Source organism: Ailuropoda melanoleuca, chromosome 12, assembly GCF_002007445.2.
Source record: "Ailuropoda melanoleuca isolate Jingjing chromosome 12, ASM200744v2, whole genome shotgun sequence".
Lineage (NCBI taxonomy): Eukaryota > Metazoa > Chordata > Mammalia > Carnivora > Ursidae > Ailuropoda > Ailuropoda melanoleuca.
In genome coordinates, this window is record NC_048229.1 from 36,881,244 (window position 1) to 36,902,083 (window position 20,840).

The 20,840-nt window shown below is 53.7% G+C and overlaps 2 protein-coding genes across 13 annotated transcripts in view; one reads left to right on the forward strand and one right to left on the reverse strand.

Moving 5' to 3' along the window:
• LRFN1 (leucine rich repeat and fibronectin type III domain containing 1) overlaps positions 1-11,672 on the forward strand; it is a 16,316-nt gene extending 4,644 nt beyond the window's left edge. The window contains exons 2-6 of one of the 12 annotated variants that reach the window (XM_034672392.1): positions 2,490-2,607; positions 3,128-4,579; positions 4,893-4,947; positions 5,361-6,803; positions 9,945-11,672. In XM_034672392.1, coding sequence (XP_034528283.1) covers positions 5,398-6,803; positions 9,945-10,854 — 2,316 coding nt within the window. In that variant the 5' untranslated portion in view covers positions 2,490-2,607; positions 3,128-4,579; positions 4,893-4,947; positions 5,361-5,397 and the 3' untranslated portion in view covers positions 10,855-11,672. Of the gene's footprint in view, positions 1-33; positions 296-2,489; positions 2,608-3,127; positions 4,948-5,360; positions 6,804-9,944 lie in introns of those variants that run through there. The other 11 variants (XM_034672393.1, XM_034672390.1, XM_034672395.1 and 8 more) reach the window with 11 other exon arrangements.
• Positions 11,673-17,537: 5,865 nt separating this feature from the next.
• On the reverse strand, positions 17,538-19,336 carry LOC100469032 (interferon lambda-1). The gene is made up of 5 exons (XM_011234942.2): positions 19,166-19,336; positions 18,872-18,943; positions 17,919-18,062; positions 17,726-17,809; positions 17,538-17,636 (listed from the first exon to the last, which is right to left on the reverse strand). Exons 1-5 carry the CDS (start codon positions 19,334-19,336, stop codon positions 17,538-17,540), a joined length of 570 nt encoding a protein of 189 aa, XP_011233244.1.
• Positions 19,337-20,840: the final 1,504 nt, after the last annotated feature.

Below are 20,840 nucleotides of genomic sequence, written 5' to 3' on the forward strand. Positions count from 1 at the left end.
CCGCAGCGGCCCGGGAGGCGGCGGGCGGGGGCGCCGGTGGGAGCGCGGGTGTGAGCGTGCGAGCGTGTGAGTGTGTGTCCGCGGCGCTGCGGCGGGCCCGGCGTGCGCTCGCGCGGCCCTGTGTGTGCCCGGCGCCGGCGTGTGCGGCGCCCTGCTTGTGTGGCCATCCGGGTGTGTGCTGGGTGTCGAGCCGAGGTGCTGTGTCCGGCCGCGCGCGTGTGTCCCCCCGAGTGGCTGCCCCTCCGGCTGTGTGTCTGGGGGGCTGTCGCGCGCCCATCAGAGGGGCTGTGTGCAGGTGTGTGTGCGTGGGTTGTGTGCCCAGGTGTGGGTACCCCCCGCCCCCCCCCAGCGCGTGTGCTCGGGGCTGGCTGCGTTGGGTGTTTGTGTCCAGGTTAGATGTCCATCCTAGGATTTGTGTAGCCGGGTGTGCCCGTTCGGGTGTCCATTTGTGTTGTGTATGTGTGTGTGTGTGTGTGTGTGTGTCTGCGGGTTGTATGTCTCCGAGGGTGTGTGTCTGTGCGTCCACGTCAGGTTCCCGGCCGGGGGCTGGGGCTCGTTGCTTGTGGGTCCAGGCCTCTGTGAGGGTTTGGGGGAGGGGAGTTTGCCGCTCCCTCGGTCCATGTCAACTGGGGGGTCCTCAGCGGTCCTTGGGGGAGACGGCCATGTCTTCCCCTTCCCGGTGCCTGGGAGGGGGGGATGGGCGGCCGGTAGGTGGACAGATGGAGGGATGAGAGGCAGAGGGATGGACAGATGGGCCCGAAGTTTTTTTTTTTTTTTTTTTTTTTTTTTTACCTTTGGGCTGCTAGTGCGAGGATTGCCTTGTAACCGGGCTCTAGGACTCAGCCCCCCAACCCTTTGAGACTCCACCTGCTGAACTCTGACCTCAGGCCCTGGCTGGTGCCTTGGTTGGGGGTGGGGGGGGTGTGCTGGGAGGGAAGGATGTTAAGATTTCTTTGGCCTGGGAAGTAGGTGGGGTGGGGGTACCTCAGAACTAGGAGGGATGTGTGTTCATGACTGTGTGTGAGTGTGAATCTATGCCTATCTGTTGACTATGCTACTGTGGTTCAATATTTTGTGTGTATTTTGGAAGTGTGTAAAATCCCTCACAGGGCTGTTGTGTGAGCATGTGTCTGTAATGAGTGAACATCTCGAATGTCTGTGCAAGGTGGATCTTTTTGTGCCTGTGTGCTTGTTTGAGTGTGTATCAGTTTTGTGTGTCTGTGTATGCTTAGTTCTGTGTATGTGTGTGAGATGAGTATCTGCTAATGTGTTCATTTGTGCATCTGGTGGTGTGGGGATGGATCAGTTTTGTGACCATGCATCCTGGGGGATATGTGAAGTTGTATGAGTGTGTAGTGTAGGGGTGTGTTTGGGCATTTAAGAGCATGTACCTGTGCACCACCTGTGTGTGCAAGTGACTATATGTTATATGTGTGTGCCCCTATGTGTTGGCTAGTGTGCAAGTGTGTATCTGTTGTAGGACTGTGTATCTGGTTGTCTGCAAGGGGGCACGTGGGTTTCTCTGTTGTGTGTGTCCACGAGTATGTATGAATGTGCAAAGGAAGGTCAGTGTTGTACATGTGTGGTTGTGTGCAGGTGTGTCCACCTTGAGGGTGTGTGTCTGTATTGTGAGTCCATTTATGTGTCAGTGTTGGTCTCTGCGGATTGGGCTTGAATCCGTTCAAACGTATGCGTGCAGGGCAATATGCACGCATGTGTCTGTCTCCCTGGCACGAGGCTGACCTCACTTCTTGGCTCAGTGAGATTGGGGCCTATGTGGTGTGGCCTGTGGTATGCTGGGGTCCACACATGGGGTCCAAGGACACAAGTGTGTCTGCATGCTGAGCCAAGAGCCCATGGAGGGTGGGGGGCACACATCATGCTGGTGTGTCCCTGGAAACCCACATGTAGAGACTTGGGTTGTGGGTCCATGTGGGTTTTGGCAGGTCCACACATGTTGGTGTGACAATGGTGTAATGGCGAGGATGGGGACCTCTGGTTCTTTCCTACCTTCAGTACCACTCAGCTCTTCAAAGCTGAGGGACTGGGATGTGAACTCTGGAAGGAAGAGGCTGGGAGCCTGGAATTCTGGATCTGAAGGAGAAGGCGTCTGGGAGGCCAGATTCCTGGGTCTTGAGAAAAGAAGAAACAGAGGCCTGGACTCTGGAGTTTGAAGAAGGAAGAGTCTGGGGTTGCAGACACCAGGGTCTTGAGGGAGGAGGGGGCTGGGGTCTCTGGCCTGGTGAGCCCGCAGAGGACAAAGGGTTAAGTCCTGGACTCCTGAGTTTGGAGGGTGAATAGTCCTGAGGCCCAGACTCCCTGGATTCCAGAAACGACTTGCTGGGTCTGTCTGAGACCGTCCAGAGCCTGCAGCAGGAGGGCAGGGAGAATGATCACACCAGGGACTTCCTTGGCGGAGATGGTCTCTGAGGCAGGTCTTCAGAGAGGAGCCCAAAGGATGCTAATAGGGTCATTTTGTTCCTTTGCAGGTACCGGCCCAGGCCCTGACTCCCTGCAGAGAGGTGAGTGGGGTCCTTCAGGCTGGGGAGAGAGATGTGGAGTGATTGGGCCTGTTCTGAGCCAGCTGGAGGCCTGAAGCCCTGCCTGGTATGGATTACAGGGCAGGGTATGGCAGTGTCCAAGGGGCGGGGGTGGGGGGGCCAACAAGGTCAGGAGCATCGTGTTTGGGGTCAGGGCTCGTAGTAGAGCAAGGGCATGGGTGGTAGGTGGGGGTTTCAGGCCTGGAGGCATCCCCTCTCTGGATGGGTAAGGTGGTTGGGACAGAGAAGTCTCCTGATGATATCGGAAGAGGGCACAGAGAGTTTCATGACATGAACTGACCCCCTGCATTTGGAGAGTGACATGGACATGGTTTACCATTTTGTGTGTGTGGGACGATCTCCTGGTCACCTGACCTGCTGGTGACTGAGAGAGAGCCAGAGAAAATGATAAGTTAATAAAAATAGTAATAACAATAATAACAATAATGATGATGATGGTGATGGTTGCTAATATTTATGCAGGGTTTACTCTGTCAGGAACTATTCTAAACATGTTATACTCTATTATCTCGGAATACTTAAAACAACGCCATGAGGCAGGTGCTATCATCATCCCCATTTTACAGATGAGCACACTGAGGCACAAAGAGAGGATGTCACCCGATTAAAGTCACGCAGCCAGGAACTGGGGTATGAGCCCCAGCCATCAGGTCCCAGTTTTTCCCTGCGACATTGCACTGTCTCTCAATAAATGTCAGCTATTTCCATTGCTGTTATTATTCCTTCAACTTGAGTCCCACCCGAGCTGTGGGAGGCCAAGCAAGTGCAGAGCTGGGCCTCCGAACTCAGGAGCTCCACCTCTCAGGCCAGGGTTTTCCATCTGAGACAGAGCAGTCTGCCAGGCGAAGCGCAAGACCAGTGAATGGGGGATGCTTAGAGATACGGTGTGGGACGCCCTGACTCTGCCTCTTGTCCTCTCTCCAGCCCAGGCACTGGCTCTCCACCTCTATCTCTTTCTGTCTCCGTCTTGGTCTCTCTCTATAGTGTCTTAGGATCTCCTCCTGCCTCTTCTGGCTCACTCTTCCTCTCTTCATCTCTTGATCTCAGTGCCCTTCTCTGTGTCTCCTCCTCTGTTCTTTGGTCTCTCTTGGCTTAAGGCTGGCTCCTTGCCTCTGCACTTTTCTTTCAGATTCTTTCTCCTTTCCTTTCCTTTTATTTATTTACTTACTTGTTTACTTATCTTTGTAAGCGTTTGGCACAATGTGGGGCTTGAACTCAGTGCGATGAGATCAAGAGTCACCTGCTCTGCTGACATAAACCCACCAAGTGCCCCTCAGATTCTTTCTCTTTTTGTCCCTTTCTCTCTCTCTCTCTCCCTCTCAGACTCTGTCTCTCTCTTTCTGCCAGTCCATCCCCCCCACCCCACCCCCACTTGTCTTTCCCTGTCTCTTCACCTCTCTCTCTCTCTGACTGTCTTGGTCCCCCTCCCCACAAGCTGAAGGATCTAGGGCCACAGCAGGCCACAGCCCCAAACTGCAGATTCCTAGGAGGTGGGCCAGCAGAGACTGGGTGCGGGGTGGGGTGAAAAAAGTTTCAGGGACGCCCCCTTCCCATCCTTTCCTCTTCACCCCCCACCCACCCTGTGTTGTGATGGGAGCTGACATGTCGTGGGCTGCAGGCGCCGCAGGGGAATCCCCGCCGGAAGGTTTTGCCTGGAGCAGAGGCATAGTGTGAGTGTGTGAGAGTGCATGTGAGTGTGGGCACGTATGGGGCCTTGTATGTGCCCACTGATGTGAGCGTGAAAGCCTGCCCACTGCTTGGGAGCTCATCAGGGCCCAGGATGAAACCAGGTTCAGAGAAGGACTTCCCAAGGCTGAGCAGGAAGACGTGTGTTTTTCTTAGCCCCTCCTACTTTCAGATTCTCTTGGCCACTCCCACGGGTGTGTGTGTGTTGGGGGGGGGGTTACCCTTAACATTTATTGAATATTTACTGTGTGGCAGGCCCTGTGCTCTGCAGAGGCAGAGTGTGGCCCCCCTGAATGAGCCCACGGAACCCTTGCAACAACCCACTGAAGATGGTACGATGATCAGCCCATTTTACAAATCAGGAAAATATGGCCTAGGTTAGGGGAAATTATTAGTTTGGGGTTACAGAGCTAGCAAGTGGGGGAGCCAGGACTTGAACCTGAGTCTGTTTGATTTCGGAGCACTTACTCTTAATAACAGTGCACACTGCTATGCCTGGCACATACCGGGCACTCGATCGTGATGATAACAATCACCTACATGTTGAACACATTTTATGTGACAGGCATGGTTCTCAGTACATTATGCCCGTTAATCCATTTAATCCTCACAGAGGTAAGGCCTGTTTTTATCTCCATTTTACAGATGAAGAAACCGAGATTCAGAGAGGTTCAGACACTTGCCCGAAGTCACACAGCTAGTAAGTGTCAGAGCTGGAATTTGAACCCAGGGACTATGGCTTTGAAATCCATGACCTTAAATCCTAGTCAGCTGTGATTTTTCAAAAATATTTAGTGGGTACTGGAAGGCCCAGGCTGGGCCAGGTGTCATCCCTCTGGTTGGGAAATCATGAGAGGTCTGGGCCTCCTAGAGGAGGGTCAGAGTCAGGATTAGGACACTCAGGGGGTGGGGCAATGTAATTTACCAACCAGCATGAAAATATTGTCTGTTAACAATAAAATGCATGCCAGCTGATGGTCACTCCTGCCACTGTTCTGCCCGGATGTCGGGAAGGGAGGGACCCAGGTCAGACTCCTAGCAGGACATGGTGGGCGGCCAGGCTGGTGGTCAAGCCTGGCTCCTGGGTAACCGGGCTCCTTCCTTCCCTTGCAGGTCTCACGCCCCACTCCTCCCGCCTTCCCCCTGCACCATGGCTCCGGGCCCCTTCTCCTCGGCGCTCCTCTCGCCGCCGCCCGCCGCCCTGCCTTTTCTGCTGCTGCTCTGGGCTGGGGCATCTCGCGGTCAGCCCTGCCCCGGACGCTGCATCTGCCAGAACGTGGCGCCCACGCTGACCATGCTGTGCGCCAAGACCGGCCTGCTCTTCGTGCCGCCGGCCATCGACCGGCGCGTGGTGGAGCTGCGGCTCACTGACAACTTCATCGCGGCCGTCCGCCGCAGAGACTTCGCCAACATGACCAGCCTGGTGCACCTCACCCTGTCCCGGAACACCATCGGCCAGGTGGCCGCCGGCGCCTTTGCCGACCTCCGCGCCCTCCGCGCCCTTCACCTCGACAGCAACCGCCTGGCCGAGGTGCGTGGCGACCAGCTCCGCGGCTTGGGCAACCTCCGCCACCTGATCCTTGGCAACAACCAGATCCGCCGGGTGGAGTCCGCCGCCTTCGATGCCTTCCTGTCCACAGTGGAGGACCTGGATCTGTCCTACAACAACCTCGAGGCCCTGCCGTGGGAGGCGGTGGGCCAGATGGTGAACCTGAACACCCTCACGCTGGACCACAATCTCATCGACCACATCGCCGAAGGTACCTTCGTGCAGCTGCACAAACTGGTTCGCCTGGACATGACCTCCAACCGCCTCCATAAACTGCCCCCTGATGGGCTCTTCCTGCGGTCCCAGGGCTCGGGGCCAAAGCCGCCCACGCCGCTCACGGTCAGCTTCGGCGGCAACCCCCTGCACTGCAACTGCGAGCTGCTCTGGCTGCGGCGGCTGACCCGGGAGGACGACCTGGAGACGTGCGCCACCCCCGAGCACCTCACCGACCGCTACTTCTGGTCCATCCCGGAGGAGGAGTTCCTGTGTGAACCCCCGCTGATCACGCGGCAGGCGGGGGGCCGGGCTCTGGTGGTGGAGGGCCAGGCGGTCAGCCTGCGGTGCCGTGCTGTGGGGGACCCCGAGCCCGTGGTGCACTGGGTAGCACCCGACGGCCGGTTGCTGGGGAACTCGACCCGGACCCGGGTGCGGGGGGATGGGACGCTGGATGTAACCATCACCACCTTAAGGGACAGCGGCACCTTCACCTGCATCGCCTCCAACGCCGCCGGGGAAGCCACGGCACCCGTGGAGGTGTGCGTGGTGCCCCTGCCTCTGATGGCGCCGCCGCCGGCCGCCCCGCCGCCCCTCACTGAGCCTGGCTCCTCTGACATCGCCACGCCCGGCCGCCCTGGTGCCAACGAATCGGCCGCTGAGCGCCGGCTCGTGGCGGCTGAGCTCACCTCGAACTCGGTGCTCATCCGCTGGCCCGCCCAGAGGCCTGTGCCCGGCATCCGCATGTACCAGGTCCAGTACAACAGCTCCGCGGATGACTCCCTTGTCTACAGGTGGGTGCTGCAGTTCCAAGAGCCCCCACCTACTCCGGGGGCCCTCCCCTCATCTGTCCACTCCCTTGGCCTTCTTGCTCAGCTGGGGTTCTCTAGATGGCCGTGAGGAGTTGTCTTGGGCTCTCATTTGCCCTGTCTCCTTCTCTCTCTACTTCTGTCCCACTATCTCTTTCTGGTTTTCATGCATTTAGTAAATCTTCGTTGAGACCCCACACAAGCTGGACGTGAATGTGCCCAGCATGATCTCTGCTCTCTGGGGTTCATGGTCTGTACCACTGCTGGCCAGACATGTCTGGTTGTGCACCTTGTCAGTGAAACATTTTGGAACATGAAATATATTCACACACTTACATATTTATAGTTACCTTTATATTTACAGATTATATACTAGTGTTACTGTATCAACCCATTGGGTACCTTACAGAACAGAAAAGGAAAAGTATGAGAAAACATATAAATGATCATTTGATCTTCTCCACTTTGCTGCAAGGCAGTGATGATACCCCCTCCCATTTTATAGACACCCATAAGTTATGTCCACCATCCACTGGGTTAGAAGCCCTTGCCCTGGTGTGGACAGATCTCTACGGTATAGGCAGACATTAAAAGGTTATTTTCTCCCATCATCTCTGTTATTCTCTTGCTTTTGCCTCTTTCCGTCTGTACCTTCTTTCCCTCCTGCCCTTATTGGGCACTGAGCTCCTGCTCTGTGCTAGGCCCTGTGCTACCTCATTCGATCTTCCCAACTCGGCTGTGAAGCAGCGATGATCACCCTCCCATTTTATATACATGGAAACTGAGACTCAGTGGGAGGAAATCACTTGCTCAAGGTCACAGAGAAAAGTGGCAGAGCCAGGATTCCAGGCCTTAGCCTTCTAACTCCTAATCTTGCCCTTTTGACATTGAACACACATTTATTGAGCACCTACTGTTTGCCAGGCAGGGATTAGGGGAGAAAGATAATACATTTCTGTAAATGACTCTTGGTTCCTGGGACTCTCCACCTCTCCGTTTCTCTCTTTCATTCTTTGTCTAACCCTTGGCCACTATGTGGTGGGGTGGGGGGATCCTCAGACCCTGCATATATGTAGATACTGGTGGCCCTCTGTCCCCCGCAGGGTGGCAAACCCCTGGTCTCTTCCTGTCCCCATAAGGCCACAGTTCCAGTCCTCTGTCCCCCATTGCAGATGCCTGTGCTATGGTGCTGTAGGGGTTAACCTCCTCACTGCTGCCACGGGTGGAGGTGACATCCAACCAGAAGCCTGCTCTGCTGCTTGCTTAGGTCTTGCAGCCAATTAGAGACACAGGGGCTGAAGCTTTCTTAAGGAGCCAGCCTCTGTCCTTGAAAAGTGGGGAGCCCTTAGCAACTGGTTACTTTGGGGGAAGGAGCAAAAGGAATCCAAGCCTCTTGGGGAGAGGAGGGGAAGAGGAAGACTTACAGCTAGGGGTCCGAGGTTGGATGGGGTGGGGGGCGGTGTGTGAAATGGCAGGCAGGGGGTCAGTTGGAAATGTGGGTAGGCCTTAATGAGGGGGTGGGGCCCTTACTTGAAATCTGCTGGTTGAAGGGTGGCTCTTGGTGCTAAGGGAGCTGAGGTGGGCTTCAGGACCAGAGGAGCCAGAGGTGGTCTGGTTGGAGGGAATGTGAAGTTTCTGAGAGAGGAGGCCTGTGGAGATGGGGGCGTGGCCTCTCTCAGGAGATGGAGCTCCTGCTGCCTGGTCCTGGGCAGATGAGGCTGCAGTCCTTGTCTCTGGTGACCCGCTAAGAGTTTCGTAGGTGAGGAGGGCTTGTGAGGTTGAGTGCTGGACATGCGAATTCCTGTGGACGTGGCAGTCCTGGCTTAGCCAACGGCACAGAAGGGATGTGCCCAGCAGAAGAGGGTCAAGGCCTAGGGAATAGTCTTACAGATGGGGAGAGTGCAATTGGCAGTAAAGTGTAAGCCGCAGCAAGAGTTAGTGGCCAACACTGGGAGGGATGCAAGCTAATCATGATGAAATTGTTCAGTGCCAGGGTTTAGGTGTGTTAACTCATTCACATGTCACATTATCTCTATGATGAAGTTCTTAATATCTCCATTTTGGGGAAGCAGGCACAGAGAGGTTAAGAAACTTGCCTAAGGTCACAGAGCTAGCAAGTGGAAGAGAGATTCAAACAAAGGCTCTGAGACTGTCAGCCTAACCGCTTCTTTACACTGCCCCTCACTGGTGGGCAGGGGCCTATAGTAAGAAAGGGGCATGCTTGCTTGGTTACATTTGACCCAATTACAGACGAAATTTACCTGGGGGGGGCATGATTTCATGACCTCTGGTGGTATGGGGCAGAGCATAAACACAGGGTGATTGATTGCAGGACATGCAAAGAGTGGACATGATCCTAGGTACAGTAGGGAAACCATCCCTAGTAGGCCTTGGGAGTGTGGCCTGGAAGCCACGGGTCAATCAAAAGGGGAGTGGCCTATAGCTATGGCCCCTTAGTGGGTTGGAATATGTAGTTGAGGGGTTTGGTAACTGTCCCAGAAGATAGGCACAGCTTGATGTATTTACCCAAAGGTGGGACATGCAGATGAGGGGGTGGCCTAAATCAGTTTCCCCGGAAAGGATGGGAATACATGGAAAAGAGGAACTAGAAGAGGATTCATTGTGCCAGTAGAAGTAAGACAGAGGGTGTGAGTTGACCTCATTGTCCAGTTGAGTGAGGAGGGGACATACAGGAAACGGGAGGTGGCCTGTTGAATCGGGCCCCTTAAAAGATGGAAATATGTAGATAAGAGACCTTGAATGGCATTTGTCGCAATAAAAGTGAGACATTGCCAGGAGGTGTTTTCCTTGAGGTCAGGACTTAAAAGCTATAGCACTCCTCCCTTGCGGGGGCCAGGATATGTAGATGAAGGAACAGGAATGGCAGGTAGTACCTAATAGGTGACAAGACACCACAAGGAGTGGCTCTGAGGGCAGGGCCTGTAGCAGGGGTCCTGATAGGATGGGAATTTGTCGTTTAAATGGCTGCTACTGTCCCATAGAGGGTGAAATACCGGTAGGGAGGTATGGTTTGGTCCCCAATGGTCACCACGGGTGGGACATGCAAACGAAGCGATGCACTTCATAGGGGAGCTAACCCAGCGCTGATGCCGTCCCCTCCTGCAGGATGATCCCATCCACCAGTCAGACCTTCCTGGTGAATGATCTGGCAGCAGGCCGCGCCTACGATCTGTGCGTGCTGGCTGTCTACGACGACGGGGCCACGGCACTGCCGGCCACGCGAGTGGTGGGCTGCGTGCAGTTTACCACAGCTGGGGATCCCGCGCCCTGCCGCCCACTGAGGGCCCATTTCTTGGGTGGCACGATGATCATCGCCATCGGGGGCGTCATCGTCGCATCGGTCCTCGTCTTCATCGTTCTGCTCATGATCCGTTATAAGGTCTATGGCGACGGGGACAGCCGCCGCGTCAAGGGTACCTCCAGGTCGCCGCCGCGCGTCAGCCACGTGTGCTCGCAGACCAACGGCGCAGGCGCACCGCAGGCCCCGCCCCCGCCGGCGCAAGACCGTTATGAGGCGCTGCGTGAAGTGGCGTCCCCCGCTGCTGCTGCTGCCGTGGCGGTCGAAGCCAAGGCCACCGCGGCCGAGACGGCTTCCGCGGAGCCGGAGACCGTCCTTGGACGCTCCCTGGGCGGCTCGGCGACCTCGCTGTGCCTGCTGCCGTCTGAGGAAACCTCTGGGGAGGAGTCTCGGGCCGCGGCGGGCCCTCGGAGGAGCCGTTCCGGGGCCCTGGGGCCACCAGCTTCGGCGCCTCCCACTCTAGCTCTGGTTCCTGGGGGGGCCCCGGCCCGGCCGAGGCCGCAGCAGCGCTATTCGTTCGACGGGGACTACGGGGCGCTCTTCCAGAGCCACAGTTACCCGCGCCGCGCCCGGCGGACAAAGCGCCACCGGTCCACGCCGCACCTGGACGGGGCCGGAGGGGGCGCGGCCGGGGAGGACGGAGACCTGGGGCTGGGCTCCGCCAGGGCACGCCTGGCCTTTACCAGCACCGAGTGGATGCTGGAGAGTACCGTGTGAGCGGCGGGCGGGCGCCGGGACGCCTGGGTGCAGCGGACAAACGCCCAGCCGCCCGGACGCTGGGGCAGGACTCCGGGGAGAAAGCGCGGCGCCTAGTCCTCGGACTAGAGGCGGAGACTCGCCCATCTCTTCTCCGGAGAGGGCGGGGCTGCCTCGTCTGCGGCTCTTGGCCACGCCCCCGGGCCAGGGGGAGTTAGGGGGCGGGCAGCCGGGCCCCCCTCCTCCACGGACTCCTTGCCCCCACTCCTGACCCTCCCCCCGCGCGCTCGCGGACCTCGCTGGAGCCGGTGCCTTACACAGCGAAGCGCGGGGAGGGGCAGGGCCCCCCCGACACTGCAGCACTGAGACACGAGCCCCTTCCCCCCGCCCGGGACCTGGGGCAGGGGCGAGGGGCCTATTTCTTGTATCTGGCTGGACTAGATCCTATTCTGTCCCGCGGCGGCCTCCAAGCCCCCCCCCCCATTCACCTCCCTGGTCCCATCGGGTCTGGCTTGGGGTCCCACTTTCTCTGTTCCCTTTGTCTCTGTCCCGCCCTCTGTCGTCTTTGTCTTACGTGTCTGTCCTTCCCTATTTGTCTCTCCTTTCTCTGTCCTGTCGTCTCTTCTCCCTCTGCCCTCCCATTTCTTGTCCAGTCTCCCCATCTCTCCCGATTACCTCTTCCCTACACATTCTCCCGGGCAGGTCCCACTGGAAGGACCAGACTCTCCCCTATTCCCAAATAAATCCCCACATGAACAAAATCCAAAACCAAATCCCCCCTCCCTGCCGGAGCCGGGACCCTCCGCCGCAGCAGAATTAAACTTTTTTCTGTGTCTGAGGCCGCTCTGCTGACCTGTGTGTGTGTCTGTGTGTCTTGGGGTGTATGTGTGTGCGTGACCTGGATTACAGCATAAGGACTCAAGTGAGACTGCCTGAAGGATGACTAGTTGGGACCAGGGAGACTTGAAATAGCTTCCGGTCCCCTGAGAGACTTAGAGGTGGGGAATAATAAAAATAATACTAGCTAACATTTAGCGGGTGCTTACTATGTGCCAAGCACTCATTTAATCTGCTAAACAATCCTGGATGTCCAGTGCTGTTATCCCGTTTTGCAGATGAGGAAATTGAGGCCCAGAAAAATTAAGTAACTTGCCCACGGTCACAGAACCAGCGCAGGAAGTAGCAAAATTGGGATTTAAAAAGGCGGGCAGCCTGACTTGTGAGGCCATATTCTTAACCACAGAATTCTGCTGAGCATTTGCTAGATGTCCATTCCACACACTGGCATTGTGCTAAGCTCAGCTCCTCTCTCTGAGGTCAGACAGCTAACTGGAGTAGGTATGTTTGGTCCCATTTTACAGTCAGGAATCTGAACCAGGGAGAAGTGAAAGTCACTTGCCCAAGGCCCCCAAGTGAAGAAATAAGGGAGCTGGCAGTTTGACCTCTGTCTACCCTCACTGCTACACTGTATTGCCTCTGGTGTCCGTCTGGTGGCTAAGGAATGGCCCCCGAGACCTTAGCCGAGCATGGGTATCCAAAGTCTGCCTTGGGGAGGGGATGAGGGAAAAAGCTCATTGGTTGCTGTGTGGAATCTGGGGGATCCTAGGTGCAGAGGGAGTCTGCTGGGAGCACAGAGGACGGTGTGGGGGAGAGGAGTTTCTCAGGTGAGGCTGAGGGCTGTGGCTGGGGAAGGGAAGTTGGTGGGGTGGGGTGCCCCAGCCCTTGGGGAGGGGAAAGCCTGCAGTGAAAAATGCTTCCTGATCCTGGAGAAGGAGGAAGAAGGCTTCTTGCCAGCCAGGGGCCCCCTGAGGCCTGGGGAGGAGGAGAGAAAGACAGAAATAGAAACAGAGCAGGAGGGAGGGGGATGGATCTGGGCAGACAGGGTGGGAGGCAGCAAGGACAGAAGCACCAGAGACTCACAGGCCATGAGGCTCCCTCACCCAGGGGCCCAGCCACACATCCATCTCCATCATCACGACTCCTAGATACTGAGGGCTTCCCACACGCCAGGCACTGTGCTCACGAACCCTCCCCAATGCAAGTAGAGAGTTTTGCAACCCAGAGCCCAGCAAAATGGAGTTACTCTGCGTGATTGCATTTATCCTCTGCAACAGATCTGTGTAGTATGTGCAGCCAGTTTTCTAGAGGAGGAATCTGAAGTTTAGAGAGGTTAAGGAGTTTGCCCAAGATCACACAGCCACGAAATGGCAGTGCCATGATTGGAAAGTTTACTGCCTCCAAATCCTGCACACCCAACCATCTGACTATATTGTCTCTGATTCACCCAATAAAGCTTTATTGAGCATGTACTATGTACCTGGCCCTGTGCAGGGGATACAACAGTGAACAAAATAGTTGCATCAAACAAAACAAGAAACCCCTGCCCCATGGAGCTAGAAGGGGGTTGACAGTAAACAAGCATGTAAATAATGTGTCGGGGTAAAGAAGTGCCAAGGAAAGAATGAGAACAGGATGGGCTGGGCTGAGTGGGAGGCCTACTTTAGGTTGCGGGCTCGAGAAGTGTGGTGCTGGAGTTGAAGAAATCCCTTATAGGAACAGCCAGGGAAAAACATTCCAGGCAAAGTGAATAGCGTGTGCAAAGGCCCTGAGGAAAGGGTGCTTGCTGTTTCGGAGGTAGTATGCCTGGCCCGGAGCAAGTGGGAGGGGAGGAGGGGGGAGAGACAAACACGGAACAGATTCCGCAGAACCTTGTGGGCTGGGGTCAAGAGTCAAGATTTTATTCTCAGAGCTATGTGAAGCCAATGGAGGGTTGTCCGTAGAAGTGGTATACGGTCTGATTTCCATGGAGACCCAAGCTTTGGGGTGGGGTGTATGTGCCTTCAAAATGAAATTAGGAACTGCCATCTCAGAATTTGGTATCCACCCATTGACATACCTGGGACCAACATGGTCCCCGGTTCAGCTCTTTGGATAACACTCCAACCGCCTTCCTTCACCTGTAACACCATTTGGTAGAGAAATATTAATCAGTGCCATTGCCATGCTTGTTTTTCAAAATTAAGAGCTTTAAACCCAAGGAACAGGTACACGAGGTGAGAGAGGGCGTAGTATCATCTGAGGGGAATGTTTGAGTATCTCTTCTGTGCCTGGCCCTGTACTGGGCACTGGAGACCCAGGAGTGACCAAGACAGACTCAGTCCCTGCCCTCCTGGAGCTGAGGCCAATCGCAGCCCTATTGCTGTAAGAAGTGCAGGAGACTGGGAACCCAGCAGAGCTGCCTGCCCCTGCCCCAAGGTTCAGGGACACGTATTAGTTCAGAGTCTTTAGGTAGCAAGTGACAGGAACTCAGCTTCCCTGCATTAGACATAAAAAGTGAGCATCGTTGGCTCATATACCTTGGAAGCAGACAATTAAGGGTAAAGCTACAAGGAACTTGGCCTTAGAGACTGGAACCCAGACTCAATTCCACCCAGGCACTTTACTCACTCATTTCTCTTCTCTGTTTCTCCCAGCTCAGATTCATCCTCTTCAACAACACGTGGTGAGGAAAATGGCCATTTATTTACAGACACAGAGTTGATGCTTCTAGCACCATAGCCCCAAAGGTAAAATGGCAAAATCTCCTCCAATACTAAATGAGAAAAAAAATCAGGGAAGGGCTCTGATTGGTCTGACTGGAGTCACATGACATTCCTACTCCAACTGTAGTATCCAAAGCAATGTAATGCTTTGATTGGCCAGGTAGGGGGGTCACGTGTCTGGCTTGTGTGGCCTGGTGGAGGAGTTTACTAAAATAATATTAGGTCGAACCACATGAAATCGCCAGTTTTGTAGGTTAGAAATGGCAGAACATTGGCAATTTCATACGATTGAACCTAAACAGTCACCAGAAAAGTAGGATGGGAAAGCTTTTAGGCATATAAAAGCAATAGGAACCCCAGTGCACCATGCAGAAGGGTTTTTGAAGGAGAAGGTGGTATTAGCTGAAACATAGGGATGAATGGGAACTGGCCAGGTGAAGACTTCTCGTTGGCAGGAGAGTAGTAGAACATGTCCCAGGCAAAGGGAACAGCGGACGCAGAGGCTGTCGTGAGCAGGGACAAGGGAGGGCTTGCCACTGTGCTCTGGAGATGGAGTGCTCTGACTGAGCCAACCTGAGTCATACGTTCAGCCAAATGAAGGAGTAGGAAAACGGAGTTATTCCCAAAGAAAAATTGAGGAGCTTTACCAGGAGAAATGGATCCCGAACAGGCCACACCAAAATATATCCAGTTCAAAAATTTTTGTTAGGCCTTGGCATCTCCGAGAAGGGATTTGCAACTGTAATTCCAGCATGCCTATTGAAAAGAGTCATATGCCAGTATTCAGATATCTCCTATATGATTCAAATGTTAACTAGCAAATATATGTTTGATAATGTAAGCTCTACGCCCAACATGGGGCTTGAACTCACGACCCTGAGATCAAGATTTGCATGCATGCTCTACCAACTGAGCCAGCCAGGCACCCCATATTATCAAATATTAATTCACCACCTTCTCTAGGTTCCATGCTGGGCATACAGAGGTGGGTTTATGAGGATGCATCTGGCTGCAAAAAACAGAAAACCCAATTAACATGACTTAAGACATTTGGTTATCTCATTTAATAAGAAGTCTGGAGTTAGGAGGTTTGGTGCAACAGCTCATTGATATCACCAAGGACCCAATTTCCTACTCTTTAGGTCCACCTTCCTTAGAAGAATATCTTCATATTCTAGGCTCCTTGCCTCTTGGTCACAAAATGGCCAACACAACTCCAGAACTCACACCCTCATACTAGTGAGCTAGGCAGGAAGGAAGGGAACACATGGAAGAGTTTTGTTTGCATCAGGGAAGAAAAAAATTCTAAAATAATAAGAGTAACAGCAATAAACACATATGTGGGGCTTAACCTGTGTCAAGAACTGTTTTAAATTCCTTACATAAATTAATTAATTTAAGAAGCCCTTCGGTTGGATGGCTATTCCAAACTCCAAGGGAATCCTAAGAAGCAGGTGTCAGGCAAAGGGAAAAGAAATTCATGCCATGGGCTGGGCAACTTATATCTTCCTTGCCACTGATTGCTTTAGGCTTAGGCATGTGACTAAATTCTAGCCAATGAGACAAGCATGCACATCCAATAGGGAGTTTCTCTGGAAGGTTTTCTTTGCTTTTATTTTATTTATTTTTAAAAAATATCTTATTTATTGGGGCCCCTGGGTGTCTCAGTTGGTTAAGCGTCTGCCTCCTGCTCAGGTCATGATCTCAGGGTCCTGGGATTGAGCCCCACGTCGGGCTGCCTGCTCAGAGGGGAGTCTGCTTCTGTCTTTCTCCCTCTGCCCCTCCCCCCATGCACGTGCATGCACTCTCTCTCTCAAAATAAATAAATAAATCTTAAAAAAAAAAAAACGGGGAAAAAAAAACTACGGAAGGAGAGTCAGGGCCCCAGACGCTGTGGAGCAGAGGTAAGCTATCCACATTGAGCCTTGTCCAAATTTGTGACCCACAGAATCTGTGAGAAGGATAAAATGGTTGTCGTTTTACTCCATTAAGTTTGAGGTGGTTGGTTGTGACAGCTGGAGCTGTGGCTGCCATCTTGAGACCATGAGATAGCCAGAGTAAGAATCAGCCAACAGAAATGGAAAGAATTTGGTTCCCAATGGTGTTGTTGAATAATGAATTAATCAGTCCTAGAACAGCCCTGCCAGCTGACTTTTTGTTATGTGTGATAATAAACTCATTTTTGCTTTCCCCATTTGAGTTGGGCTTTTGATACTCATAACAGGATAAAGCATCTTGATTAGACCTCTATTTTTTTTTAAAGATTTTTTTATTTATTTATCTGACAGAGATAGAGACAGCCAGTGAGAGAGGGAACACAAGCAGGGGGAGTGGGAGAGGAAGAAGCAGGCTCATAGCGGAAGAGCCTGATGTGGGGCTCGATCCCACAACACCGGGATCACGCCCTGAGCCGAAGGCAGATGCTTAACCGCTGTGCCACCCAGGCGCCCCAGACCTCTATTTTTTTTAAAGATTTTATTTATTTAGTTGACGGAGACGGCCAGTGAGAGAGGGAACACAAGCAGGGGGAGTGGGAGAGGAAGAAGCAGGCTCATAGCAGAGGAGCCTGATGTAGGGCTCGATCCCATAATGCTGGGATCACGCCCTGAGCCAAAGGCAGACACTTAACTGCTGCGCCACGCAGGCGCCCCAGACCTCTATTTGTCCTAGGTACCCATGGAACAGAGAGATACCCAGTTCATGCAGACAGGGATGGACAGAGACACTTATAAACATGTGTGTACATGCACACAGAACGGCACACATGTGGGCATGAACTTGCCGTTATGCATTCACGGTCAGACCCAGGTTCAGGCAGACCCTCACTTAAGTCCATACATGCACACAGTTGCAGAAATCAGACACACACAAATATACAGAGCCAGTTACACATTTTACCTACACCACCCAGACATCCACACTCAGTCACAGACTCACAATCATACACGCACTCAAGGATTCACGTATCATAAAGGTTCCAATTCCTTTCTGTTTATTTGTGTATGTTGTATAAAAGTAGAAAAACAAGCATTTCTTTTGGGTATAGGTCAGTGCTATGGCTTCATAAATAAGGGGCGAGAGGAAATAACTTAAGGCAGGGCTGGGGCTTAGTGCATAAATAAGGTCTGGGGTCCTAGATGGGCTGGGGGTGGGTCCAGGTCCTCAGACACACAGGTCTCCACTGGCGACACATTCCAAGTCCTTTTTAAGGAGGCGGAAGAGGTTGAAGAGGACAGAGGCCTCGAGGCAGCCTTGAGACTCCTGTGAAAGGGGAAAATGGCTGTCATTGCCCAGGCATCTGCCTCTTCCCTTACCCAGGGCCCAGGTTCCATTCCCCTAGAGTCACTCACCTTCTTTGAGGCCTCCGAGAGCCGGTGCAGCCAGTGGTGGAGGCGGCCTCGGGGCTGGGGACCTGCTGTGGGCTGAGCCTCAACCTGTGGACAGATGAGGGTGGTGTGTGAGGCAGGGCCTGGGGCAGAGAGGTGAGGTCCCCTATGCCCAGCCAGAACCCACAGATAGGACCCCACTACCCCGAGCACTCACACAGGCCTGGAGCTCGGAGTGGATGTGGCGCAGTGTGTGAAGGGGCTGGTCCAGGATGCCCCCCTGGGACCTGTCAGCCATGGTCTCCAGGACCTTCAGCGTCAAGATCAGCTCGGCCTCCAAGGCCACGGGGCGTTCCCACACCTGAGGAGAGGTGAGAAAGAATAGGCAAGGTGGAAAGATGAGGAAACGTAGGCAAGAAGGCCCAGTTAAGTGGGGACAGGTCAGGAGTGCAGGGAAGGAGGGCAGGTGATATGTGATGCAGGATGGGGCCAGGTGATGGGCCAGGCGAGAGGGAGGCGGGAGAAAGGAACACATGAGGAAGGATGCAGATGAAGGGTACAGAAGAGGCGGAAACCTAAGGGAAGATACAGGTGAAAGAGTGAAATGGGACAGTGAAACGTGGCTCATGGGGGTCACAGAAATTTGGAGAGACGGGATGGGGATGGGTGAACAGACAGGTTAGGGAAGCAGGTGGAGGGGGGTGGTTAAGTGCGCAGGTGACCAAGATGAGGGATGGAGGCGCGGACTCTGGGAAAGAGCAGTGGAAGAAAGATGATGGGGGACACAGGTGAGAGTCAGCGGTGAGGAGGACAGCTGAGAGGAGAGGAGGGAATTGAAATTGAGAGTGAACAGTGACAAATGGGCCAGGGCAAGGGGCTTGGGTGGAAGATAGACCCAGGAGAGAGAAGAGAGAAATGCGAAGGAATTAGGTAAGAGTGACGGGTACAGGTGAAAGAGATAGGGACATGGGTACAGGCAGAAAGGCGACAGAAAGGGACCTAAGGGAGAGACGGGGTCAAGGGAGCGGTCGAGGAAGGACAGGGGCACAGGACAGGTGAGGAGACACCAGACAGAGGGGATGACAGGTGAGATAAAGGAGGTAAGGGGCCACTTGAGGAGTGAGAGAGAGGGGCCAGGCGAGGGTAAGGGTGGCTTCACTTCTAACTCACCTGCAGCTGTCTCAGGTCCCGGTTTCTAGGGAAGAGGCGGGAGCTGCAACTCCAGTTTTTTAGTGAATTTTCCTACGGAGTAAGAGCAGAGGTTAGCCCACAGTAGGAGGGCTGGAGGCTAGCCCATAGCAGCAAGGATGAAGGTTGACCTCACAGGAGGGCTTAAATTTTAGCAGAAAGCACAGAGTTTAGCCATGGCTAAAAAAAGAAAAGCTAGAGGCTAGCCCATAGCAGGAGGATGGAGGGGAGCCCACAGTAGCCAGGGAAGGTTTAAACACAACAACAGGGACTCACCAAAGCATCCTTGGCCTTCCTGAAGGCCTCCAGCTCCCTCGGTGACAGAGATTTGAACCTGCCAATGTCACAGCCCTTCCAGGTTGTGGTGGGCTTGGAAGTGGGGACAGGGCCAGCTCTGGCCAAGCTCAGCCCCGCAGTCACCAGCACCAGGACCCACGCCATGGCCATGGTCAAATTGCAACTGCTTCCCTGGCTGCATGGCTCCGCTTTTTAGCCAGGCTAAATGAGCAACCCTGGCTGATGTATGTAAAGTGAAAAGGCAAATGGAAATCACGCTTTTCACAATGACTCTAAAGGCATGAGGGGGTGGGGCCAGGTGCGGAGTCAGGTGAGCTCACAGGTGGGGGTGGGGCCAGATGAGCCCAGAGCTCTTCAGAGAAGGAAAGAGAAACTGAAATTCGATCCCAAGAGGGAGCCTAAGGAGTCCCTGACTCAGTTTAGGAATTTCTGGAATTTTGGGAATATGCTGATTGAGGCCAAGACAGGTAGAGGGAGAGGAAGTGGTCACCGCAGGGCAGGGACTGAGGCAGGGTGTGTGCGGTGAGCCTGCTTGGATACAAGAGAGGGAGCTTCCCCCATCGGCTTAAGCTTGTTCTGGGAATTCATTTTATGCTCTGAACATTGTCGTGAGTTGTTCCTTTTATGCTTGTCCCCATTTTGCCGGCGAGAAAATTGAGGCACAGGAAGGAAAAATGACTTGCCTAAGGTCCCACAGCTGGCTAATGGCAGAGCTGGGGTTTGGACGGAGTCTCATGTGCTTACCCCCTGTTCTATATACAGCCAGAGAAGAAGATGAGAACCTTCGGGAGTCATAGCCAGCCAGTTCTCCTGTCTCTCCCTCTGGGTAGCCTGAAAGGGTAGGGAGCTCCTCATTCCCTGGGGGCAACAGAACTTGCTGGGGACTGGAGGGGCTGCCTGGGGAGAAGGCGATGAGGAGCGCTTCCAGAAGGCAGACAGATTCTGGTTGTTTTGTTATCATCACCCCCCGCGGTAATAATAATTGTGTAGCAGGTAGGGAATTGCTTTGATGTGCAGGCACTTCATATTTTTCATTCCTTTATTTTTTTTCTTGGCCCTTAGGTGCAGAGAGTTATTAATCATATTATATTCTTCAGATCATAACATAGAATCACAGTTTCCCCCTCTCTGTCCCCGATCCCCACTCCCACCCCACCCGCTCACAGGTACCCACTTTAACACACTCGATATATAGCTGCAAAGATGTATCTTTACAGTTTGTGATTTTGTGTATGTATATGTATTTCCAATCTGCATAAATGGGACTGTGCTATAAATTTCGTTCTATCTCTTTCCCACCCCCCTTTTTTTTAAACTTATGGAGATCTCTCCATATAGTGGTATACACCAGGTTCTCTGTAACGGCTGCATTGTATTCCACGGTGTGCCCACAGCACTTTTACTTATCTACTCCCCCAGTGATGGGCACTTAGGTTGTCTTTATCTCCCTATCACCATGAGGCTCCTACATATCCCCTCCGTGGGAGGTTTTCTGGGATATACCATAGCACCCCAGCTGGTGCCCCGCCACCATATCCCCTCAGCTCATTTTTTCGCTCACTTGTAGATCTGGTGGGCAGTTTGTGAACACCCTGACAGCTTCCCACCTCATATGCCTGTATCTTTCTTCTCCATCTGAGGTCTTTCTCCCGTC